The 19387-nt window shown below is 38.0% G+C and overlaps 1 protein-coding gene across 1 annotated transcript; it reads right to left on the minus strand.

Annotated features, from left to right (window-relative positions):
* Positions 1–14104: 14104 nt before the first annotated feature.
* On the minus strand, positions 14105–14446 carry LOC120150950 (probable phospholipid hydroperoxide glutathione peroxidase). Its single transcript, XM_039163526.1, has one exon. It carries the CDS (start codon positions 14444–14446, stop codon positions 14105–14107), a length of 342 nt encoding a protein of 113 aa, XP_039019457.1.
* Between the last annotated feature and the right edge of the window lie 4941 nt (positions 14447–19387).

Here is a 19387-nt window from a genome sequence, read left to right on the forward strand (position 1 = left end):
GCAACCAACGAGAGATCTCGGAAGCTGTGTTTGGATTGAATGAGAGAGCAGATAAACTGGCGAAACCTGAGGACTCAGCTCGACTTTTCCGCAACTCCTCAGCCTCTTTGAGTGCATTATCTCGCTCCACCTGCAACTCCTCTCTTTCTTTCCTGTAATTCTGCAAAAGTTCAACAGCTGAGAGTATCTTCTCTTCGAGCTCCTCAATCTCCTTTTCAGATTCCAAACTAACCCATTCTGATGCTTCTTCCAGAAAGCTAACCGAATATTTGGTAAACATTTAGAAATCAAACGACACTTGGTATCGAAATTGAGTTCGTCGCATGGTTGTAATAAGGAAATGATGAGATTGACGATGAAGCGATTAGAATCCGAAGTTGAAGAGGAAACAAAATTATGAGATTGCATCAAAGTAAGAGTCTTGTGGAGTTGTTCAAGCTTCCTCTGCCATTGCTTTTTCTCGTTAAATGAAGCTTTCAATTGAATAAAAGAACGGGGAGAAGGCCTGGGGTTCCTTCTCTGCAGAACCAAAAATAAAAGGGCTCATTTCGCAGCTTGGAATGAGTGAGGAAAGTGAACCCCGGAAACGAGAGAGGAGCTTTGGGGTGGTGGTTGATAAACTGTATAAATTGAGCACTAAAGTTGAGCGTTTTTTCAGAAGGTATCTTTTGTTTCGAGTAGAGAAACCGATATCCATTTGGTTATGGAGTTTGGAGAAGGTTTGACGTAGAAAAAACTTTGGAGCCTCGGTTTCTCCCCCGTTGTGTCTTTCATTTTGTGTCCCCCTTTACGTTTATGCAGCTCCCTCTCTTAAGCAAAAAGAAAGTGGGATCTTTTTATCTAGTGGGGTAGTGGCTAGCATGATGGAATGGAGTGAGTAGTTACTAATATTTTGTAGAATGGTGGGGTTCAGCTCGAGCCTACAAATAATAATAATAATAATAAAATATAATAAAATATTTTTTTTTGTAGACCCAGGCAAAAATAAATGTCTACAGTTGACACTCTTTGCACATTTTTGTGTTAACAAAAATAGGAAAAAGATGAAAAAGATAACTAGTTTTTGTCCGGTTCTCTTTTTTGATTTGATTTGATTTGGGGGGATAACACTGCTTATAGGTGATGAAGAGGTCTGTCGTCTAAGGGTGATAATGTTTGTTGTGACACTAAGTACCTTCATTGGGCACAATATCCTTCTTCGTGAAGTTGAAATCGTGGATCTCTTGATCGCGATAACCCTCATTGTGAAGTTGAGTTGAGCTCAAAGTATCGGGAAATATATCCTGGATTGTCTTCTAGCCCATTATACTTTGTTGTGAAGCTGAAATTTGACCTGAATGAAACATGTTTTTTATTGTTGTTGTGTTACAGGTGACTCATTCGTCGTGAAGTTGAGTCAATCTTTCAGGAACGATATAATTCGTTGTGAAGTTGAAATCGTAGGTTTGATGACTGACAACTTTTCTCGCCTTAGAGCCAAGCTGTAAATTTGACATGCCCTTAAGTCGAAAGGAATCGAACTCGAAGGTCTTTTGGTGGCAGATAGCCCTTCTCGCCTTGAGCTATGCTGTGAATGATGTGCCTTTGAGCTGAGTGTAATCGAACTCGAAAGTCTTTGGGTTTCAAGAGAAACACTTTCAAAGGTTGTTTTTTAAGAGAAACAATTTCAAAGGTTTTTGTGTATCAAGAGAAGCATTTTCAAAGGTATTTTTTTGTGTTTCAAGAGAAACAATTTCAAAGGTTTGTGTTTCAAGAGAAACTGTCTTAGGGGAGGCAAAATTTTGTTTCAAGAGAAACATATTCAAAGATTGGTGTTTCAAGAGAAATTGTCTCAAGAGAGACAAAATTTGTTTCAAGGGAAACAATCTCAAAGGTTTTTGTTAACAGATAACCCTTATAGCCTTGAGTTATGCTGTAAATTATGTGCCCTCGGAGCTGAGTATAATCGAACTTGGGGGTCTTTGGCAGATAGCCCTTCTCGACTTAAGCTATGCTACAAATGATGTGCCTTGGAGCTGAGCGTAGTCGAACTCGAAGGTCTTTGGTTGGCAGATAACCCTTCTCGACTTAAGTTATACTACAAATGATATGCCCTCGGAGCTGAGTGTAATCGAACTCGGGGGTCTTTGGTAGATATCCCTTCTCGACTTAAGCTATTCTGTAAATGATGTGTCTTCGAAGTTGAGTATAATCGAACTTGGGGGTCGTTGGAAGATAGCCCTTCTCGACTTAAGCTATGTTGCAAATGATGTGCCTAGGAGCTGAACGTAGTCGAACTTGAAGGTCTTTGGTTGGCAGATAACCCTTCTCGACTTAAGTTATGCTGCAAATGATATGCCTTGGAGCTGAGCGTAGTCGAACTCGAAGGTCTTTTGGTCATAGATAACTCTTCTAGCCTTGAATTATGTTGTAAATGATGTGCCCTCGAAGCTAAGTGCAATCAAACTCGAGGGTTTTTAGCAGATATCCCTTCTCGACTTTAGCTATGTTGCAAATGATGTGCCTTGGAGCTGAGCGTAGTCGAACTCGAAGGTCTTTGGTTGGCAAATAGCCCTTCTCGACTTAAGCTATGCTGCAAATGATAAGCCTTTGAGCTAAGCGTAGTTGAACTCGAAGGTATTTATTGGCAGATAACCCTTCTAGCCTTAAGTTATGCTGCAAATGTTGTCTTTAAAAAAATGGCTTCCCTTAACAAGTCTAAGCCGGTCATAGTTCTTCAAGTGGTTCCTCTGAGCGGGTCTGAACCAAATGAAACGATCTTTGGATGACTTCCCTTTTACGGAAAAGCCCACTGATAAATTCTAACGGCCATATATATTCCGTTGTGGAATTGAAATCTGGCTTGAAGACATTAACTGGAAACATGTTGCTTATTGTTGAGCTGAACTAGGTTTGATCTGAATTGGTTCTTGAACCCATCTGAAGTTGATTGTCAATCTTTCAATCTGTCGAGTTGGTTTAGGTGTAAATTCTCGCTGCTGAGTTAAGCAACCACCATCAATCTTTAAAGGTGTTTTTGAATGAATCTTGACTCTAAAAGCTGTAAAAAACCATGTACATGAAAAATAATAAATGTGATGCTCTTAAGTATGCCTTAGATGCATGCAACATGAATGAGTTATGTTTTATCTCTTGGATTGGAGTTGCATGTTTTGTCTGCCAATCTGGTCATTGGAATCGATCGTGCCCCATTTTCTTTTCAAGCTTTTGCTTTATAGACCTTTCAAATCTAAGACTGTTCTATTCGAAAATGTTTTTCTCCTTTTTCTTGTCTTAGGAGGGGAAAAATGTTGTAAAATATTGCTCCTTAATTCAGGCTCGCGATTGAATCAAATTATAAACATGAGTTCAAAGTATATCAAAGGAATCAATAGCTCTTTTAATACTTTCAGAGTTATAGCTCTTTGACAAATGTTCAAATGGATGAGTTGACTTTAGGTTAACCTAAGGTTTCATCAATGAAAAGGTCATTCCTTGGTTATTGCAACATGTTTTTCTTTGGCTTGGCATTTTAAATAGATGCAGACAAAATGACGCAACTAGCATTATCAATTACTAGACCTTCTATTCTGGTTCTCTGAAATCTTCCATTTGTTCAAGTTTCGTAAGCTCCTCTAACAAAGGTAGTACATAAATATCGATCTAAAAATGAAATTCTTGAGTACTCGTGTGTAGTTGACTATAACAGGTGTTCCTTAACTCCATTAGTCTATCATTACCAAAAATTTCTTGCTTAGATAAACTTGATTTAACTTGCCATTATCTGGCTAGCTGAATCCATAAAGTCGGGGCTTTTAACCAATTGCTTTAGAGTGACAACTTAACATTATAATCATTTTTATCAAGTTAACTGAAGGGTTTATCTCATCGCAAAGTCTTTGGCCGGACAATAGCAGTGGAGCAAACACCGAATTGCCAAGTGTTCGAGCAATGCCATGGTTTGAACGTAATCTATTCATAAGGCCAGGGCTTTCAAGTTTCCTCTATAACCAATTGCCTTAGTGGAATAGCTCAGCTTTACAAATTTAATTTCTTAAGATTGTCAAGAAGAACCTGTTATAGTCTAGGTGTTTGTTGAAGGTCAAAAATTTTATCTTTAGAGTTTAATTTCCAAGCAACTGACCTAAACTAGATTTGCTTACTCGACTATTCCATCTGTGAAGATCATTATCATCACTGAATGTCTTAAACAAAAAGCATAGTAATGTTATATGCAAAAGGATGCCCCATGTTGTCCGCACCTTATGAAAAGAAAAGGTTGTATTGGTTAATTGCGATAGCAGGGTATGGTGTTTGAGTGTATATTCTGGGTAAGGTCCAAGTCCTTGTTTTAAATCATATTACTTTGTCAAAGAGTTGTAACTTTGTACCATTTGCAGAGTTTCTTAATTCAGTTGATATTCAAAGAATTGCAAGTTTGCAAATGTGATTCATTGCTTAACATCTTTAAAGTAACATAAATTTATTTAAAAGTCCTTACAAAACTTAAGAAAAAACAAATGAAAAAACAAATTCAAACAAAATGCCTCAAATGATGAAATGATCTTCCTCACTTGGATGCCCCTAAGTTATTGAAGTCGAACCAGTTCTGGTTACGCATCTTCTGTATGACTCTCTTGAATGCGTAACAGTTCTCAATTGTGTGCCCTTAGATACCGTCGTGATATTCACAATGAGCATTCTCATTATACCACTTAGGGTATGGGGCTTCATGGGTTCCACCGGGTATGGTGACACTACATGGGTGTCAAGAAGTTGCTGGTAAAGTTTTTTGTAGGTCCTGGGAATATAATCGAAATATTTCCATTTTTATGAGACATGTGAATGTAATAAAAAAGGAAAAATAATGCGAAATATGCAAGAATGCATGATGCATGCAATGTTCGAGGTATTGATCCAAAATGTGTCTTTTATTATAAATAATCCTCATTGGGGAGAAAAGTGTTTTATCTTTTAAGATACAAAAATATTATGACAGCTTCTGACATGTTGATTAGTCTTCTACCTTCGTTTGTCATCGGTTGAATAACCTATCGAACCGCTCTGGCTTCTCTGGATGAACCATGCAAATGTTGAGTTGCTTTTTGTACTAGCCCAAGAATTCTCGAATAACTGCATCTCTGACATTTATCCTTTATTGAACATGTTCCCAACGAATACGTCATTGGAGCCCTCAATTGATAGGAACTATGTGAAGTTCATTTGTCTGTTTCTTGAATTCGTCAGCAATGGTCTCCAATTTCAGCTATCGTTTTGCCATTATTGTCTTTGAAGGGACTCCCAAGATCAGTAACCTTCATCTTACCCCTACAACCTCTGCTAGACAGTTCTTCAAAGATATACTTTCATTGTGCTTGATGTAGACCCGGTTTATTCCTAGTCCTTTATAATGCAACAGGGTGATATACTCTTCAATTGTGGGCACCACGTCTACTGGATTGAATATGACACATAGTCACCTTGTAGACTGTCCTCTGCATTTTCATCTCTTGTATTACAACCCCTTTATCCATTAATGATGATTATTCATGTTTAACAAACATGTTTTTAGTGGATCAACACCTCTTTTTAAATGATGCGAATGATGAGAACACAATGAAAGAGAACAAGAAATAAAAAGAGTTAGTGAGGTAAATCAAAACAATAAAAAATGAAAAATCCTACCACATATGATATCTACCCCACATGCTTATTATTCCTACCCGGATATAATTCATATCTCGCATGCTAATTTCAAGCAAATCCTAACCGCATATTTTTCTAGTTCACATGCTTTGAACATAAAGTAAAGCATGAAATAATTTAGGCATCTTAGGGTTTGAAATGAGGTTTTGGGGTGGGCTCTAATTCCTTGTATTCTCCCGGTTCAGGTTCTACAAAAGGTACTCGAGTTCCCTTGCTGGTGCCCCCTTGGGCTTGCCAGACCCTTAGTCCTAAGCCCATTACAAGCTTGTGTGGACTAAGTTAAACTCGAGAGGAAACATTCCCTTATGCCCGCACGGTGAATAAATTCACACGAAGACATAAGGTATATGAATCCCGAAGGCTACTTACTAGGCCTGCACGGTGAATAAATTCACACGAAGGTGTCCCTTTCACTCCCACTTAAATAGGGTTCGGAGCTCGGATATAGAGCATGATATGAAAATTTTAAAATATGAAATCATTGAAAAAAACGTCAGCACAACTATTTACTTGAAAAATAATCAAAGGTAAATAATTTGAATCGAATAAATAAATTTAAATTTAAATTTACTATTTTAGAATAAAAAGACAAAAAAAAATTAACTATGGCTTGACTCACTTAACTGTCCCCAGCGGAGTTGCCAAGCTGTCGGAACTGTCTTTCGGTTGGGCCCGGAATTGGGCTTCGACTTGGATTAAACGAATTGGATTAGGAGTCGCCACCGATCATTTTAAAATACATTTAGGTAGATCGGACACCATCTTACCTGATCTGCGTTTTACCATAAATGTGTCGGGTCCGGGAGTAGGTTACGGTCAATGAAGGATTAGCACCCTCGAACCACCCTTTCGGTACCAATTAATTTATCGGTTGTCTTTAATTGCGAAAATTAAAAAATTTAAATTAAAATTTAAAACATCGATTCAAATAATTACCTTTGATCAATTGAAGTTCTTCTAAAAGAGGTCAAAAAGGTTAGATAAAAAAATAAAAAAATATTAAATAATAAAAAAATAAATCAAAGGAGGAAAAATAAATAAATAAATAAATAAAAAAGAATGCAGAAGATGCGTAACACATGGCAAAGAAAAAACAATAATGAACATATAATACACATGATGAACTTGTCAAAACCTACATAAATAAATTTATTGCATTGCACTTACAGATGTTCCAAGAAGAAAACACAGTTTGATTTGCCAATTATCAAAAGGTGTACGCTAGAGGTTCAAATCATATTTGGTTTCAAGTTCTTGAGAAACATTAATTATATAATTACAATCAGCAAAATCATTCATATATAGCCAAAGGGTATACCTTATCAAATATGGGGTATTCAGCTTAAAAAGCGAACACAAGCAAATTCCAAGATCTGTTCATTGTTTCCTGGCCCCTGACCTCCAAACTGGTTACACGAAAATGCCAGAATATTGGTCTTTGTATTTCTCATACAATTGACTGAGCTTAGTGTAGTTGGAGTTGGTCAAGCCACATTGTGATGCAACATTGACAATCAAGAGGACCTTGCCCTTGTAAATGCTTAAATCAACATCATTTACTTTTGCATCCTTAACAGTGAAGCCATGAATTGACCCCTTGGAGGATTGAACAGCCATGGTACGATCAAATCTCAAGCAACCAACGAGAGATCTCGGAAGCTGTGTTTGGATTGAATGAGAGAGCAGATAAACTGGCGAAACCTGAGGACTCAGCTCGACTTTTCCGCAACTCCTCAGCCTCTTCGAGTGCATTATCTTGCTCCACCTGCAACTCCTCTCTTTCTTTCCTGTAATTCTGCAAAAGTTCAACAGCTAAGAGTATCTTCTCTTCGAGCTCCTCAATCTCATTTTCAGATTCCAAACTAACCCATTCTGATGCTTCTTCCAGAAAGCTAACCGAATATTTGGTAAATATTCAGAAATCAAATGGTACTTGGTGTCGAAATTGAGTTCGTCGCATGGTTGTAATAAGGAAATGATGAGATTGACGATGAAGCGATTAGAATCCGAAGTTGAAGAGGAAACAAAATTATGAGATTGCATCAAAGTAAGAGTCTTGTGGAGTTGTTCAAGCTTCCTCTGCCATTTCTTTTTCTCGTTAAATGAAGCTTTCAATTGAATAAAAGAACGGGGAGAAAGCCTGGGGTTCCTTCTCTGCAGCACCAAAAATAAAAGGGCTCCTTTCGCAGCTTGGAATGAGTGAGGAAAGTGAACCCCGAAAATGAGAGAGGAGCTTTGGGGTGGTGGTTGATAAACTGTATAAATTGAGCACTAAAGTTGAGCATTTTTTCAGAAGGTATCTTTTGTTTTGAGTAGAGAAACCGATATCTATTTGGTTATGGAGTTTGGAGAAGGTTTGACGTAGAAAAAACTTTGGAGCTCGGTTTCTCCCCCCGTTGTGTTTTTCATTTTTTGTCCCCCTTTACGTTTGTGCAGCTCCCTCTCTTAAGCAAAAAGAAAGTGGGATTTTTTTAGCTAGTGGGGTAGTGGCTAGCATGATGGAATGGAGTGAGTAGTTAATAATATTTTGTGGAATGGTGGGGTTCAGCTGGGCCTATAAAAAAATAATAATAAAATATAATAAAATATTTTTTTGTAGACCTAGGCAAAAATAAATGTCTACAGTTGCCACTCTTTGCACAATTTTGTGTTAACAAGAATAGGAAAAAGATAAAAAAGATAACTAGTTTTTGTCCGGTTCTCTTTTTTGATTTGATTTGATTTGGGGGGACAACACTGCTCATAGGTGATGAAGACGTATGTCATCTAAGGGTGATAATGTTTGTTATGACACTAAGTCGCTTCATTGGGCACAATATCCTTCTTTGTGAAGTTAAAATCGTGGATCTCTTGATCGTGATAACCCTCATTGTGAAGTTGAGTTGAGCTCAAAGTATCGGGAAGTAGCTCCTGGATTGTCTTCTAGCCCATTATACTTTGTTGTGAAGCTGAAATTTGACCTGAATGAAACATGTTTTTTATTGTTGTTGTGTTACAGGTGACTCATTCGTCGTGAAGTTGAGTCAATCTTTCAGGAACGATATAATTCGTTGTGAAGTTGAAATCGTAGGTTTGATGACTGACAACTTTTCTCACCTTAGAGCCAAGCTGTAAATTTGACATGCCCTTAAGTCGAAAGGAATCGAACTCGAAGGTCTTTTGGTGGAAGATAGCCTTTCTCGCCTTGAGCTATGCTGTGAATGATGTGCCTTTGAGCTAAGTGTAATCGAACTCGAAAGTCTTTGGGTTTCAAGAGAAACACTTTCAAAGGTTGTTTTTTAAGAGAAACAATTTCAATGGTTTTTGTGTATCAAGAGAAGCATTTTCAAAGGGTTTTTTTTTGTGTTTCAAGAGAAACAATTTCAAAGGTTTATGTTTCAAGAGAAACTGTCTTAGGGGAGACAAAATTTTGTTTCAAGAGAAACATATTCAAAGTTTGGTGTTTTAAGATTAACTGTCTCAAGAGAGACAAAATTTGTTTCAAGGGAAACAATCTCAAAGGTTTTTGTTAACAGATAACCCTTCTAGCCTTGAGTTATGCTGTAAATTATGTGCCCTCGGAGCTGAGTATAATCGAACTTGGGGGTCTTTGGCAGATAGCCCTTCTCGACTTAAGGTATACTGCAAATGATGTGCCTTTGAGCTGAGTGTAATTGAACTCAAAGGTCTTTATTGACATATAACCCTTCTAGCCTTGAGTTATGCTGTAAATGATGTGCCTTCGAAGCTGAGTATAATCGAACTCGGGGGTATTTGGTAGATAGCCCTTCTCGACTTAAGCTATGCTGCAAATGATGTGCCTAGGAGCTGAACGTAGTCGAACTCGAAGGTCTTTGGTTGGCAGATAACCCTTCTCGACTTAAGTTATGCTGCAAATGATATGCCTTGGAGCTGAGCGTAGTCGGACTCGAAGGTCTTTTGGTCACATATAACTCTTCTAGCCTTGATTTATGTTGTAAATGATGTGCCCTCGAAGCTGAGTGCAATCGAACTCGAGGGTTTTTGGCAGATAGCCCTTCTCGACTTAAGCTATGCTGCAAATGATATGTCTTTGAGCTAAGCGTAGTTGAACTCGAAGGTATTTGTTGGCAGATAACCTTTCTAGCCTTAAGTTATGCTGCAAATGTTGTCTTTAAAAAAATGGCTTCCCTTAAGAGGTCTAAGCCGGTCATAGTTCTTCAAGTGGTTCCTCTGAGAGGGTCTGAACCAAATGAGACGATCTTTGGATGACTCCCCTTTTATGAAAAAGCCCACTGATAAATTCTGACGGCCATATATCTTCCGTTGTGGAATTGAAATCTGGCTTGAAGACATTAACTGGAAACATGTTGGTCATTGTTGAGCTGAACTGGGTTTGATCTGAATTGGTTCTTGAACCCATCTGAAGTTGATTGTCAATCTTTTAATCTGTCGAGTTGGTTGAGGTGTAAATTCTCGCTGCTGAGTTAAGCAACCACCATCAATCTTTAAAGGTATTTTTGAATCGAGTATCATTCGTCTTGAAGTTGAAACTTGACTCTAAAAGCTGTAAAAAACCATGTACGTGAAAAATAATAAATGTGATGCTCTTAAGTACGCCTAAGATGCATGCAACATGAATGAGTTATGTTTTATCTATTGGATTGGAGTTGCGTGTTTTGTCTGCCAATCTGGTCATTGGAATCGATCGTGCCCCATTTTCTTTTCGAGCTTTTGCTTTACAGACCTTTCCAATCTGAGACTGTTCTATTCGAAAATGTTTTTCTCCTTTTTCTTGTATTAGGAGGGGAAAATGTTGTAAAATATTGCTCTTTAATTCAGGCTCGCAATTGAATCAAATTATAAACATGAGTTCAAAGTATATCAAAGGAATTAATAGCTCTTTTAATACTTTCAGAGTTATAGCTCTTTGACAAATGTTCAAATAGATGAGTTGACTTTAGGATGACCTAAGGTTTCATCAATGAAAAGGTAATTCCTTGGTTATTGCAACATGTTTTTCTTTGGCTTGGCATTTTAAATAGATGCAGACAAAATGACGCAACTAGCATTATCAATTACTAGACCTTCTATTCTGGTTCTCTGAAATCTTCCATTTGTTCAAGTTTCGTAAGCTCCTCTAACAAAGGTAGTACATAAATATCGATCTAAAAATGAAATTCTTGAGTACTCATGTGTAGTTGACTATAACAGGTGTTCCTTAACTCCCTTAGTCTATCATTACCGAAAATTTCTTGCTTAGATAAACTTGATTTAACTTGTCGTTATCTGGCTAGCTGAATCCATAAAGCCGGGGCGTTTAACAAATTGCTTTAGAGGGACAACTTAACATTATAATCATTTTTATCAAGTTAACTGAAGGGTTCATCTCATCGCAAAGTCTTCGGCCGAACAATAGCAGTGGAGCAAACACCGAATTGACATGTGTTCGAGCAATGCCATGGTTTGAACGTAATCTATTCATAAGGCCAGGGCTTTCAAGTTTCCTCTATAACCAATTGCCTTAGTGGAATAGCTCAGCTTTACAAATTTAATTTCTTAAGATTTTCAAGAAGAACCTGTTATAGTCTAGGTGTTTGTTGAAGGTCAAAATTTTTATCTTTAGAGTTTAATTTCCAAGCAACTGACCTAAACTAGATTTGCTTACTTGACTATTCCATCTGTGAAGATCATTATCATCACTGAACGTCTTAAATAAAAAGCATAGTAATGTCATATGCAAAAAGATGCCCCCTGTTGTCCGCACCTTATGAAAAGAAAAGGTTGTATTGGTTAATTACGATAGCAAGGTATGGTGTTTGAGTGTATATTATGGGTAAGGTCCAAGTCCTTGTTTTAAATCATGTTACTTTGTCAAAGAGTTGTAACTTTGTACCATTTACAGAGTTTCTTAATTCAGTTGATATTCAAAGAATTGCAAGTTTGCAAATGTGATTCATTGCTTAACATCTTTAAAGTAACATAAATTTATTTAAAAGTCCTTACAAAACTTGAGAAAAAAATGAAAAAACAAATTCAAACAGAATGCCTCAAATGATGAAATGATCTTCCTCACAGAATGCCTCAAATGATGAAATGATCTTCCTCACTTGGATGCCCCTAAGTTATTGAAGTCGATCCAGTTCTGGTTACGCATCTTCTGTATGACTCTATTGAATGCGTAACAGTTCTCAATTATGTGCCCTGAGACACCGTCGTGATATTCACAATGAGCATTCTCACTATACCACTTGGGGTATGGGGCTTTATGGGTTCCACCAGGTATGGTGACACTATATGGGTGTCAAGAAGTTGCTGGTAAAGTTTTTTGTAGGTCCTGGGAATATAATCGAAATTTTCCCATTTTTATGAGACAAGTGAATGTAATAAAAAAGGAAAAATAATGCTAAATATGCAAGAATGCATGATGTATGCAATGTTCGAGGTATTGATCCAAAATGTGTCTTTTATTATAAATAATCCTCATTGGGGACAAAAGTGTTTTATCTTTTAAGATACAAAAATATTCTGACAGCTTCTGACATGTTGACTAGTCTTCTACCTTCATTTGTCATCGGTTGAATAACCTATCGAACCGCTCTGGCTTCTCTGGATGAACCATGCAAATGTTGAGTTGCTTTTTGTACTAGCCCAAGAATTCTCGAATGACTGCATCTCTGGCATTTATCCTTTATTGAACCTGTTCCCAACGAATACGTCATTGGAGCCCTCAATTGATAGGAACTATGTGAAGTTCATTTGTCTGTTTCTTGAATTCGTCAGCAATGATCTCCAATTTCAGCTATCGTTTTGCCATTGTTGTCTTTGAAGGGACTCCCAAGATCAGTAACCTTCATCTTACCCCTGCAACCTCTGCCAGACAGTTCTTCAAAGATAATGATGATTATTCATGTTTAACAAACGTTTTTAGTGGATCAACACCTCTTTTTAAATGATGCGAATGATGAGAACACAATGAAAGAGAACAAGAAATAAAAAGAGTTAGCGAGGTAAATCAAAACAATAAAAAATGAAAAATCCTACCCCATATGATATCTACCCCACATGCTTATTATTCCTACCCGGATATGATTCATATCTCGCATGCTAATTTCAAACAAATCCTAACCGCATATTTGTCTAGTTCACATGCTTTGAACATAAAGTAAAGCAGGAAATAATTTAGGCATCTTAGGGTTTGAAATGAGGTTTTGGGGTGGGCTCTAATTCCATGTATTCTCCCGGTTTAGGTTCTACAAAAGGTACTCGAGTTCCCTTGCTGGTGCCCCCTTGGCTTGCCAGACCCTTAGTCCTAAGCCCATTACAAGCTTGTGTGGACTAAGTTAAACTCGAGAGGAAACATTCCCTTATGCCCGCACGGTGAATAAATTCACACGAAGACATAAGGTATATGAATCCCGAAGGCTACTTACTAGGCCTGCACGGTGAATAAATTCACACGAAGGTGTCACTTTCACCCCACTTAAATAGGGTTCGGAGCTCGGATATAGAGAATGAGATGAAAATTTTGAAAATCTGAAATCATTGAAAAAAAACGTCAGTATAACTATTTACTTGAAAAATAATCAAAGGTAAATAATTTGAATCGAATAAATAAATTTAAATTTAAATTTACTATTTTAGCATAAAAAGATAACAAAAAATTAACTCTGGTCTGACTTGCTTAACTGTCCCCAGCGGAGTCGCCAAGCTGTCGGAACCATCTTTCGGTTGGGCCCGGAATTAGGCTTCGACTTGGATTAAACGAATTGGATTAGGAGTCGCCACCATCATTTTAAATACATTAGGTAGATACACCATCTTACCTGATCTGGGTTTTACAATAAATGTGTCGGGTCCGGGAGTCGGTTACGGTCAATGAAGGATTAGCACCCTCGAACCACCCTTTCGGTACCAAATAATTTATCGGATGTCTTTAATTGCGAAAATTAAAAAATTTAAATTAAAATTTAAAACATCAATTCAAATAATTACCTTTGATCGATTGAAGTTCTTCTAAAAGAGGGTTGAAAAGGTTAGATAAAAAAATAAATAAATATTAAAAAATAAATAAATAAATCAAAAGAGGAAAAATAAATAAATAAAAAAGAATGCAGAAGATGCGTAACACATGGCAAAGAAAAAACAATAATGAACATATAATACACATGATGAACTTGTCAAACCTACATAAATAAATTTATTGCGTTGCACTTACAGATGTTCCAAGAAGAAAACACAGTTTGATTTGCCAATTATCAAAAGGTGTACGCTAGAGGTTCAAATCATATTTGGTTTCAAGTTGTTGAGAAACATTAATTATATAATTACAATCAGCAAAATCATTCATATATAGCCAAAGGGTATACCTTATCAAATATGAGGTATTCAGCTTAAAAAGTGAACACAAGAAAATTCCAAGATCTGCTCATTGTTCCCTGGCCCCTGACCTCCAAACTGGTTACACGAAAATGCCAGAATCTTGGTCTTTGTATTTCTTATACAATTGACTGAGCTTAGTGTAGTTGGAGTTGGTCAAGCCACATTGTGATGCAACATTGACAATCAAGAGGACCTTGCCCTTGTAAATGCTTAAATCAACATCATTTCCTTTTGCATCCTTAATAGTGAAGCCATGAATTGACCCCTTGGAGGATTGAACAGCCATGGTACGATCAAATCTCAAGCAACCAACGAGAGATCTCGGAAGCTGTGTTTGGATTGAATGAGAGAGCAGATAAACTGGCGAAACCTGAGGACTCAACTTGACTTTTCCGCAACTCCTCAGCCTCTTCGAGTGCATTATCTCGCTCCACCTGCAACTCCTCTCTTTCTTTCCTGTAATTCTGCAAAAGTTCAACAGCTGAGAGTATCTTTCTCTTCGAGCTCCTCAATCTCCTTTTTCAAATTCCAAACTAACCCATTCTGATGCTTCTTCCAGAAAGCTAATCGAATTTTTGGTAAACATTCAGAAATCAAACGGCACTTGGTGTCGAAATTGAGTTCGCCGCATGGTTGTAATAAGGGAATGATGAGATTGACGATGAAGCGATTAAAATCCGAAGTTGAAGAGGAAACAAAATTATGAGATTGCATCAAAGTAAGAGTCTTGTGGAGTTGTTCAAGCTTCCTCTACCATTGCTTTTTCTCGGTAAAGGAAGCTTTCAATTGAATAAAAGATTAGGGAGAAGGCCTGGGGTTCGTTCTCAGCAGCACAAAAAATAAAAGGGCTCATTTCGCAGCTTGGAATGAGTGAGGAAAGTGAACCCCGGAAATGAGAGAGGAGCTTTGGGGTGGTGGTTGATAAACTGTATAAATTGAGCACTGAAGTTGAGCGTTTTCTCAGAAGGTGTCTTTTGTTTCGAGTAGAGAAAGATACAGGTGATCCGATTGTTGGAAAATAAACCGAGTACAAGTAATTTCCCTATAACCAGATTAATAAGAATGTGCAATAAAAGCGGAAAAATAATACCCGAAATTGATAACGGAGTTCAGCCAATTTGCTTACGTCTCCAGACTGCTGCAGATCTTTTACTAAGAGAGAAAATTTACAGGTGTTTACAAAACACTCACTACTCACAAGAAAGTTCTCTAATATTGGGAGAAAGAAATGATTTTTTGGAATGATTTTGAAGCTAAATGAGCTAGGGTATTTATAGTTGAAACTTAAGGACTTAATCTTGTAAATACCCTAAAGCCTAGGGATTAATTGTGATTATCTCATTATCATTTTTCAACAAACATCTACCAAACTTTGAAAAACTAATTTTCAAAGAAACATTTACCAAACTTTGAAAACCATTTTTTCAAAGTTGGTTGCCAATCTTGAAAACCATTTTAACAATACTTTCAACAATCTCCCACTTGAAGACTGATTTTAATCTGTCTTCACAACTCGATCAATGCAACAACTTTTCTAGTCTTGTTACTCTAGCATGCCAACTGAAGTTGAACACAACTTCAGTTTGTCTGTAGTCACCGTCTTTGTCAACATGTCTGCCGGATTTTGAGCTCCACTGATCTTTTAAAGTTTCAAAATCCCATCTTCCAGAAGAGACTGGATAAAATGATATCGCAATTGTATGTGCTTTGTCCTGGAATGAAAAGATGGATTCTTTGCTAGATGTATAACACTTTGACTGTCGCAATACAAAACATTGTTTTCTTGTTTCTTGCCTAACTCTTCCAAGAAACTTTGGAGCCAAACCATCTCCTTGCTGGCTTCGGTAACAACGAAATATTCTGCTTCAGTTGTGGAGAGAGCAACTATCTTCTGTAGTTGAGAAACCCAACTCACTTCGGTTCCTCCTAGAGTATAGACATACCCTGTAGTGCTCATTCTGATGTCAACATTTCCGGCTAAGTCAGCATCTACATAGCCTCTCAGTATCGTATCTCCACCTTTGAAACAAAGTGTTTTATTTGTGGTACCCCGCAGATATCTGAGGATCCATTTGACTGTTTCCCAGTGTACCTTGCCCAGATTATTTATGTACCTATTAACAGCTCCCACTGCTTGATCAATATCTGGTCTGGTACAAACCATGGCATACATCAGACTTCCAATTGTTGAGGCATACGACACCTTCACCATGTGTGCACGTTCTTCCTCCGTCTTTCGTGACTGTTCTTTGGAGAGTCTGAAATGAACACCTAAAGGTGTACTTACTGGTTTAGCATCTTGCATGTTGAACCTGGAGAGTACTTTGTTGATGTACTCAGCCTGTGATAATATCAAAGTCCCCGACTTTGTGTCTCTCTTGATTCTCATCCCAAGAATCTGCTTTGCAGCGCCCAGATCCTTCATAGCAATCTGCTTCGACAAATTTTTCTTCAAGTGTATAATCTCTTGCATGTTTGAGCCTGCATCGAGCATGTCATCAACGTAAAAAAATAAAATAATGAAGCTATTATTGAACCTCTTGATTAGCAACAATGATCTGCTTGGCATCTGGTATAACCACTGCTACCCATGAAGCTATCAAACTTCTTGTACCACTGTCTAAGAGCTTATTTTAAACCATACAAGCTCTTCTTCAACCTGCATTCCAGGTTTTTCTTGCCTGCCTCTATGAAGCCTTCTGGCTGCCTCATATAGATTTCTTCCTCCAAATCACCATGAAGGAAATATGTCTTTACATCTAACTGCTCAAGATGTAAATTCTCTGCAGCTATAATTTTCAATACTAGTCTGATTGTAGACAGCTTCACGATTGGAGATAAAATTTCATTGTAGTCAATACCTTCTTTTTGTTGAAAACCTTTGACAACCAATCTCGCTTTGTAGCGTTTGCTCCCATCGTGCTCTTTCTTGATCCTGTAAATCCACTTGTTGTGGAGCGCTTTCTTGCCTGGTGGTAATTCAGGTAATTCCCACGTCTGATTTGACATAAGCGAGTCCATATCATCTTTCATGGAAGACTCCCACTTGACTGAATCCTCCACTTACATTGCTTCATCATAGCACTCTGGTTCACCATTGTCAGTCAGCAATAAATAGTGCAAAGAAGGAGAATACCGTTGGGTTGGTTTAGGAATTCTGGAGGAGCGTCTCAGTTCTGGTGTGACTAGTTCTTCTTGAACTGCTTCAGGACTGATCTGAACATCATTTCCAAAAATCTCCTCGAACTCAGCAAATTCCTTTATTTCAGCTTCAGTATTGGAGCTACTTGATTCTATGGTTGACCTGTCTTTATACATCACATTCTCATTGAAAATAACATCTCTGCTTCTGATGATCTTCCGATTTTCGTAGTCCCAAAATCGGTAACCGAACTCATCACCGCCATAACCAACAAAGGCACATTTGTTGGACTTAGCATCAAGTTTACTTCTTTCAGCAGAGTCTATGTCTACATAAGAAATACAACCAAACACTCTTAAGTGTGAAAGGTTTATTTATTTCTTGCTCCAAACTTCCTCTGGTATTCTGCCATCCAAAGGAACTGAGGGCCCACGGTTGATCAAGTAAGCTGCAGTGTTGATAGCTTCAGCCCATAGAAATTTGGGCAATCTGGCATGTATCCTCATGCTTCTGGCACGTTCATTCAGAGTTCTGTTCATGTGTTCTACTACGCCATTATGTTGCGGTGTCATGAGAACTGTGTCTCCATCTTGATCCCATTGTTTGCGCAAAAATCTCTGAATCTTCTATTTTTGTACTCTCCTCCATTGTCAGACCTCAACCGCTTGACTTTCAAACCAGTCTCATTTTCCACCATGTCCTTCCATTTTCTAAAGGTATCAAAGACTTCTGATTTCTTCTTCAGAAAATAAACCCACACCTTCCTTGTAGAATCATCGATGAAGGTGACATAATATAATGAGCCTGCAAGAGATGGAACTGGAGATGGTCCCTATACATCAGTATGAACCAACTCTAACTTTTCAGCCTTGGGTGTCTTACCAATCTTTGCAAAGCTGACTTTCTTTTGTTTGCCAAAGATGCAATCCTCGCATAGTCCGACATCTACATTCTTTAGATCCGGCAAATTCCCCTTTGACAAAAGTGTCTTCATCCCTTTCTCGCTCATATGGCCAAGCCTTTGGTGCCATAGGTTTGATTTTCCATCAGCATCTGCTACTGCAATGATATTCTCTAAATTTGATGTTACATAGAGAGTACCGATCTTCTTACCACGAGCAATGACGAGTGCTCATTTGGTAATCTTCCATTCACAGTCTGAAAAGGTTGTGTTATATCCTTTTACATCAAGTTGTCCTACAGAAATCAAATTTCTTTTGAGGCCAGGAATATGTCTCACTCCTTTCAACGTCCAAGTGGTCTAGTTTGGCAACTTTAATCGGATGTCTCCTTTTTCGACGATCTTTAAGGTTTCATCATCAGCTAGATGAACATTCCCAAAATCACCATTGATATAGTTCTCCATGATTTCTCTGCATTGGTGGAGTGGAAAGATGCCCCTGAATCCAAGATTCATGATTCAATCAGAGTGTTGATGCTTAGAATCATGACATCACTTGTCTCCTCTGTCATGTTGGTAGATTCCTGTACACCGGTATCTTTCTTTAATGCTCGACAATCTCTTTTAAAGCGACCCTTCTTGCCACAATTATAGCAGGTAAAATCTTTCTTTCCTGTTCTTGATTTGCCCATTCTGGATTTCGATCTGCCACGATTTGAATTTCTTTATGAAGTTCTCCCTCTGGACTCCGTGTGCAAGGCTGAGGAGGTTGATGCTTCACCCAATTCTCTCCGTTGAATTTCTTCGCTCAGTACCAGATCCCGAACATCGTCGAATTTTAATTTACTATTTCCCGACGAGCTGCTAACTTTTGTAACAGTAGCATTCCAACTGTCTGGTAGAGATGATAAGAGAATTAAAGCTTGAACTTCATCATCGAATTCAATTTCCACTTAACTCAACTGGGTTGTGATTGTGTTGAGTTCATTAAGGTGTTGTGCCATCGATGCCCCTTCCGTCATCCGCAAATTGAATAATCGCCTCATCAAGTGCACTTTGTTTGAGGCTGATGGCTTCTCATACATACTGGAGAGAGCCGCCATAAGACCCACCGTGGTCTTTTCCTTTGCTATGTTGAAAGCAACATTGTGGGATAACGTCAGTCGGATAACTCTGAGGGCTTGTCTGCCGAGAAGAGCCCAGTCTTCATTCTTCATGCCCTCTGGTTGCTTTCCTGAGAGAGGTTGATATAGATTTTTCTGGTACAAAAAATCTTCGATCTGCATCTTCCAAAAGCCAAAGTCCGCACCATCGAACTT

This window comes from Hibiscus syriacus, unplaced genomic scaffold (assembly GCF_006381635.1).
Source record: "Hibiscus syriacus cultivar Baekdansim isolate YM2019G1 unplaced genomic scaffold, ASM638163v2 tig00111027_pilon, whole genome shotgun sequence".
NCBI lineage: Eukaryota > Viridiplantae > Streptophyta > Magnoliopsida > Malvales > Malvaceae > Hibiscus > Hibiscus syriacus.